This window comes from Mirounga angustirostris, unplaced genomic scaffold (assembly GCF_029215605.1).
Source record: "Mirounga angustirostris isolate CCGP_5_RB_7025 unplaced genomic scaffold, mMirAng1.0.hap1 SCAF_3, whole genome shotgun sequence".
NCBI classification, from domain to species: domain Eukaryota; kingdom Metazoa; phylum Chordata; class Mammalia; order Carnivora; family Phocidae; genus Mirounga; species Mirounga angustirostris.
In genome coordinates this window covers 102,208,649-102,216,287 of record NW_026991711.1, presented here as the reverse complement: position 1 = coordinate 102,216,287, position 7,639 = coordinate 102,208,649, and the positions used below count along the sequence as shown (strand labels likewise).

General features: G+C 38.2%; 1 protein-coding gene across 2 annotated transcripts in view; it reads right to left on the bottom strand.

Moving 5' to 3' along the window:
* Nucleotides 1–1,660: 1,660 nt before the first annotated feature.
* ACMSD (aminocarboxymuconate semialdehyde decarboxylase) overlaps nt 1,661–7,639 on the bottom strand; it is a 66,735-nt gene continuing 60,756 nt past the window's right edge. For both annotated transcript variants that reach the window (XM_045867496.1, XM_045867497.1), the window contains 2 exons: nt 5,942–6,040; nt 1,661–1,876 (listed from right to left, as the gene is read on the bottom strand). In XM_045867496.1, the coding sequence (XP_045723452.1) occupies nt 1,814–1,876; nt 5,942–6,040 (162 nt within the window). In that variant the 3' untranslated portion in view covers nt 1,661–1,813. The remainder of the gene's footprint in view (nt 1,877–5,941; nt 6,041–7,639) is intronic.

The following is a 7,639-nucleotide window of genomic DNA, read 5'->3' as shown; positions in this document are numbered from 1 at the left end:
GTCTCTATCTAATCTGTCTTTATCTGTCTATGATATTGAATAAGGTGCTTAGGTTACTGTTCATAATAAAACAGTGATTTAACACTACATTAAAAGTGTTCAAATATAGAATATATGAAAAATAACAGATGTTTTCCCCAAAGAATGGGGAAGGAAAAAGTAATAACATATGCTTCATGTTGCCATTTTGCTCAACTTTGTTTTTCTTTTTAGGCAGATTTGGTGGGTGGGTAAAGTCCTAGAAAGCAACAGGAGGAGCAGGAAAAAGAGGGAGTACTGAACTAAATAAAGTGAAGATAATGGAATAGGTATAGTTTAGCAAAAGTTAGATCACCTCACATTACATGCCAGTACTCAACTCTTGGTTTTCTGGACTAATAGGATGGAAAAGAACTATGAATGAATCCAAAGCAAGAGAGTCATTTTTTTTTGTTTTTGGAGGTTTTATTTATTTATTTGACAGAGGGAGACACAGCGAGAGAGGGAACATAAGCAGGGGGAGTGGGAGAGGGAGAAGCAGGCTTCCCGCCGAGCAAGGAGCCCGATGCGGGGCTCGATTCCAGGACCCTGGGACCATGACCTGAGCCGAAGGCAGATGCTTAATGACTGAGCCATCCAGGCGCCCCAAGAGGGTCATTTTGAAAAATTGTATTTGGTTTTAGAATTCAGCCAGAGGTACATGAACCACAGATGTTCATCACCCCTCCCAGGACCAAGTTCATTTTCAGCAGCCCAGATGGGACAACCATAAATGAAGTAAGTAGAACAAAGCTACCCTGGTATTTCCTTGCTCAATCTCCATAACTAGCTTTACACATTTTGCTCAGTATTTTAAATTAAAAGAGCTTCTGGTAAAAGTAAATTATAGACTGGAGCTTTTCTTCAGAATAGGTAAGTTCTCATTCTGTCTGAAATTCCTGTTCTTGTAGATTTGCCTCTTTGTCTATTTCCCATCTTCCAACTAGGCTTGTCCATCCTTAGAGACTCAGCCCGAGTTCTGTGAAGATCTGCCCAAGTTTGAATCCAGATGAGTTTTTCTTTTTTTTTTTTTTTTTAAAGATTTTTTATTTATTTATCTGAGAGAGAGAATGGGAGACAGAGAGCATGAGAGGGGGAGGATCAGAGGGAGAAGCAGACTCCCCGCTGAGCAGGGAGTCTGATGCAGGACTCGATCCCGGGACTCCAGGATCATGACCTGAGCCGAAGGCAGTTGCTTAACCAACTGAGCCACCCAGGCACCCCCCAGATGAGTTTTTCTTACTGAAACTTCTGTGCTTCCGATTGTATTGCTTAGTAATTATTCCATGAACATGTGTCTTGCCTCTTTAATTGGGCTATAAGCCCTCTAGAGATGATGCAATATATGTATCACTTATTTTTTTGGATTGTAAAGCATTCCCGGCCCAGTTGTGGACTAATGGAGGGTGTTAAAAGTGGATAAAAACGGGTTATTTGGGCCCTATTCACATATACTTGCTCAAAGTGGAGAACCTACCTCAGCCCTCCAGGATGAGTCTGGTGGTTGGTCTTTCTACATATAAATCATTAATGACATTTTGCTTTTTATTTCTGACATTAATTTAAAAAGTGTTGGGAAAATCATTTTTGATTTGTGCATAAAATAATGTGCTGTTTTTCAGAATGAAAACATATTCTGTGAGTCATTTTTGTTATGAATAATTTAGAACATTTGTGGATATTCTATTTCTGGGTAAAATAGTTCCAAATAAGATTTTAGTAATGCATGTGTGATACATATTTAAAAACAAAAATAAAATAACTTCTTGAATGTTTGCCTTTTTAGGAAATCCAGTCATTCAAATTGTTTTCTTTCGAGACCCAAAAATGCTAGGGCATTGCCAGCTTTGAGTTTATCCTGCAAAAGAAAAGAAAGGTTCTATTTAAAGTATTATTTAATGGTTATTTCAAAATACTTTACTGAGTGTCTTTATCAGGTTTGTTTGGTTTTTTTAAAAGATTTTATTTGTTTGACAGAGAGAGACACAGCGAGAGAGGGAACACAAGCAGGGGGAGTAGGAGAGGGAGAACAGACTTCCCACTGAGCAGGGAGCCCGATGCAGGGCTCGATCCCAGGACCCTGGGATCATGACCTGAGCCGAAGACAGACACTTAGCGACTGAGCCACCCAGGCGCCCCTTTATCAGATTTTTAAAAGATGAATTTCCCAATGTGAGAGAAAAAGTTTAGCAGGTTAAACAATGAATCTCTTGACCCCTGTCTGCCCCACTATTTAAAATCTAAGTTTGAAAGTTGGTCATGGGAAGAAAGGAGAATTATAAGGGGGAAAGCCCTCTTAGGAAAAAATGCCTTATTTCGAAACCTATATAGGACCCTCTAATGGGTTTCAAGGACTATTTAGAGACAAATACAGTTGACCCTTGAACAACATGAGTTTGAACTGTGGAAGTCCACATACGTGAGGATTTTTTTCAATAAATATATTGGAAAATTCTTTGGAGATTTGTGACAATTTGAAAAAACTCACAAACTGTGTAGCCTAGAAGTAAAAAATTGTAAAAAGAGAGATATTGTAAGAATACAGTGTATAATACAAGTAAGATACAAAATATGTGTTAATCAACTATGTTATCGGTAAGGCTTTTGGTCAACAGCAGGCTATTAGTAGTTAAGTTTTTGGGGAGCCAAAGGTTATATGTGGATTTTGATGTAGGGGTCAACGCCCCTAACTCTTGTGTTGTTCAAAGGTCAACTTCATAGAGAAAAGGTACAGGTTAGGTCTGTGGGACAGGTGAGCTGGAAATAGTGCCCAGAAGTCATCTAGACATCCTCCAGTTTTTAGACATATGTGTTGTCCCTTCACATGGCCATGAATAAAAGGTAAGCTCTTTTGGCACAAGAGAAGTGATAGATGAAGCACCTCAGAATATGGTACAAATATGTAAATTTATAGATTTCAGATGAAAAAAAAGGACTGCCAAATTTTTCCTCACTTTCTTCCCAGTTATAGACTAGGTCAACCCCACAGCAAGAACTCCTGTGAGCTGGGGCGCCTGGGTGGCTCAGTTGGTTAAGCATGTGCCTTCAGCTCAGGTCATGATCCTGGAGCCCTGCATCAGGCTCCCTGCACAGTGGGGAGTCTGCAGCTCCCTCTGCCCCTCCCCTGCTCATGTGTGCACGCTCTCTTCCTCCCTTTCTCTCTCTCTCTCAAATAAATGAATAAAATCTTTAAAAAAATCCTGTGAGTTAAGGGGGTAACTTACTTGATATATGTCCAGCTTGCAAAGGGCACCATGTAGCTGAGAGTAGAAGGAAACATGTATGGGGTTGTGTAACGTCTCTGGATATTAATGTGTCTCTATATATTTTGATCACTTCAGTGTTCTTACACAGCCTTGGACAGTGGGGGATTTGAGGCAGGGACTTCTTACTCAGGGTTCTTCCCTGATACACACTTGGGCCATCCCCATCTTAAAGGAGGATTTAGAAGTGACTATTGTTGCTCTGAGAAAACTGTTTGCTTTACTTTTAAAAATATGTTGGTACCAACTATCGTTTGAAGAAGATACATTTTGGCATGTCAGATTTGGGGTTGGGTCCATGTGCTATAATCTAACAGTTAATATTGCCTTTGGCAAATCACCCAGCACCCAAATCTTGTTTTCCTCCTCTGCATCTACATGGTGGAATGCATCTGCCTGTCTACCTCCCAGTGTTGTTGTGGTCATCAAATGGGTTTATTGTGTCTAAAAATTTTTTAGTGAAATTTACCTTTATGTGGCTCAAAATTCAAAGGGTAGAAAATGGATGCTTCCTTTCACTACTGCCACCCAACCAGTACTTTTTCTTTCCAGAGTTATCAGTTTCTTGTCTGTTTTCCCAGAATATTTTATGCATATATAAGCAAATACTTATATTTAGGTATATGGACATTTTTTAACAAATGGATAGTGTATTATACACAAATGGAAGTACAATGTATGCGTTGTTTTGTACCTTGCTTTTTAAACTTAAGATACTTTGGAAATTGATTTTTAATTTTTTTATGGCTACATACATTCCATTGTATGGATATATTATTTATTTAACTATTTCTCTCTGAAAACTAGATTGTTTTCGATCTTTTATTATAAACAATTTTACAGTAACCTTGTACAGAATGTCATGAATTTGTGAGTATAACATTTTCATGTAAGATTTTTTTAAAACTTTGACCTTAAAAGTTATAAGCAGATACAATAAATAACTAGAGGCAAAAATAATAACAGTAATTATTATTATTATTCTGTTAAAGGTTTAATCAGGATACTTAGGGTAATTTGGTTTAAGTTTGATTTTGGCTAAGGGAACTTGGATTCTAGTTTAGAAGAAAGCCAGGAATTATGCAAAAGATTATGACTGAGACTTTTTTTTAAAAGGTTATTTATTTGAGAGAGAGAATGAGAAAGCATGAGTGGGAGGAGGAGCAGAGGGAGAGGGAGAAGCAGACTCCCTGATGAATAGGGAGCCCGATGACGGGAGCTCAATCTCAGGACCCCTGGATCATAACCTGAGCAGAAGGCAGACGCTTAACTGGCTGAGCCACCCAGGCACCCCATGACTGAGAATTTGTAAGATTTGTTAAGAGTTTATATGTTCCTATGTCTTCATTTTTGGCCAAGCTTGACTCCGGTTATGATTGGCAATGAATCCCTTAGGAAGAACTTGTTTTGTTGTGGGGTAGGGGTGGGATGGGAGGGGGATGACAAAGGAGAGGGGATCTGAGGACAGATTCTCATTTTAAACTCATCTTGGTTCATAAGCCGAAGGGGCAGAATAGGCAGTGGCAGCATTATAGTACATTTTAGTATCATTTATCCACCCTAAAAATCAAATGCCAAAAGAAAAAAATCCAGTTACTTGAGAGTTCTGGTTCTTTGAGTCCTTGTTAATCAAGACTTTAGTCTCAATATCCGAATAACCAGGATCATTATAATTTTTGAGATTGGTAGATTTGTTACAGAAATGTTAAAAGGAAAAACAGACATTTTTCTTGTTCATCGAACATACAAGCATAAATATATGATTATGATACGCTTCTTTACGGTTTTTGTTCTTGGCTTTATGAATTTAGTTGTACTAGGTTGACTTTCAGCTTTTAAAAAAAAAAATTAAAAAATTTAATTCCAGCGTAGTTAACATAAAGTTAGTTTCAGGTGTACAATGTAGTGATTCACTAGTTCCACTGAGTGCTCTCAAGGTAAATGTACTATTAATCCCCATCACCTGTTTCACCCCTCCCCCCACCTACCTCCCTTCTGGGAACCATCTGTTTGTTCTCTATAGTTAAGAGTCTGTTTTGTGGTTTGTCTCCTTTTTTCCCTTTTTTTTTTTTAAAGATTTATTTATTTATTTGAGAGAGCGAGAATGAGAGAGAGTACATGAGAGGGGGTAGGGTCAGAGGGAGAAGCAGGCTCCTCGCTAAGCAGGGAGCCCGATGCGGGACTCGATCCGGGGACTCCAAGATCATGACCTGAGCGGAAGGCAGTTGCTTAACCAACTGAGCCACCCAGGCGCCCTTTCCCTTTGTTTTGTTTCTTAAATTTCACATCGTGAAATGGTATTTGTCTTTCTCTGACCGACTTATTTCACTTAGCATTATACGCTCTAGCTCCAACTGCATCGTTGCAAAGGACAAGATTTCATTCTTTTTTATGGCTGAGTAATATTGCAATGTATATATATACCACATCTTCCTTTGCCCTTTAGTAGTTCCTGCCGCGGGGAGGGTGGCGCGCCATGATCGTATAGCGGTTAGTACTCTGCGTTGTGCCCTTTAGTAGTTCCACTATTTCTAGTAACAATTCTAGGAATATTAAGCATAATGTTTCCCTTGTTCTTTGTTGTCGCATATCAAAGTTCTCTGAAACCAAAGAATTAGAGCGGGGAAACTCAGGAAGACCATGAAGTAAACAGCATATACCTTTGTTTCTGCATCAAATTCTTCTATGGACTCTATCAGTTTCCCAGGTTCCAGCTCCCCTAGTGGAAAGGGGTAATCAGTTCCCAAAATGACTTTATCCTGAAAAAAAATTTTTTAACTGTAACTTTACAGAGCATCAAAGAATATTCTGTAAATGTAATTAATATTTACTTATTACAAGCACTCCTATGATAAAATAACAAATTCCTTCCAGTTAATAGAAACAAACTGATCTAAAATGTTTAATGGATTCAAAACAGATTCTGACATTTTCTCCAGCAGGTGTCGCTATTGGGTTTCTTAAAGTTGCAAATCAACCCCCCATCCTCCCTTTTTTGAATAACTGAAATATATATGTATATATATAAGAAGCAAGAATTTATTTAATAAAACATGTTGATATATTCAGATGAAATTAAGGATTCTATATTTCTTAGAATGACACATTGCAATTCATCCCATAATTTTATATTATTTTATTTATTTATTTGAAGGAGAAAGAGAGAGAGAGAGAGAGAATGAGCAGTGGGGAGGGGCAGAGAGAGAGGGAGAGGCAGACTCCCTGCTGAGCGGGGAGCCCAATTCAGGGCTTGTTCCCAGGACCTGGGGATCATGATCTGGGCCGAAGGCAGACACTTAACTGACTGAGCCACCTAGGTGCCCCTCCCATAATTTTTTTTAAAAAAGATTTTATTTTTAAGTAATCTCTACACTCAATGTAGGGCTCAAACTAATGACCGTGAGATCAAGAGCTGCACACTCCACGGACTGAGCCAGCCAGGCGCCCCTGATCCCATAATTTTTGAAAACACACTGGAGTTGAAAAGGAAAAAAATAACAAACAACTGGATGAAAAGTAAAGACAAACAAACTAAAACCAATCTCCAAAGAATTCTTATCTCTATAAACTGAATAGTTCTTTTTTTTTTTTTTTTGAATGATGTTGCTTCGAATCTCCATTTGACACTTTGTACAACAAAGCACACAGGCTTGTCCATCTACAAATATATAAAGCAGTATGTCAAGCAATGTGTTAGAATCTAGATTACCCTGGCCAACCAAACAGAAATGGGCCCTGTCCTCAGAGAACTTATAATCTAGTAAGAAAGAGAGACATTAAATCAATAATGGCAGTCTATCAAAATAAAATAAGAAAAACCATATTTTCAACCAGAAATTTTACTTCTAGAAATGCGTTCCACTAATACACATGTAATGGAAATATATACAAGGAAATTAATTGCAACATTATTTGTAGTGGCAAAAGACTAGCAAACTAAATTATAGCATATCTAAAAAATAAAGAGGATTGAGGAATACTTAACACATGTTGAAATGGAATAATCACTAAGTTATATTGTAGAGAGGAATGATGTTGAAGTTATATTGTAAGGAGAAAAAGTCTAGGACAAAGTATCTGCTATGCTCATATTTCTGTTTTTAATAAAGGACCTATAGACACACAAATATACATTTGTATGTATACACTCTATTTCAGGAATGGTACTCAAGAAACAAATAACATTAGTTGCCTCTGGAAAAGAAGATTAGGATTTGGGGATGGAGGAGATCCCTGCCTCCCTTTTTGAAATGTAATTCACAGGGGCACCTGGGTGGCTCTGTTGGTCGGGCATCTATCTGCCTTCGGCTCAGGTTGTGATTCCAGGGTCCTGGGATCAAGTACCCAATCAGGCTCCC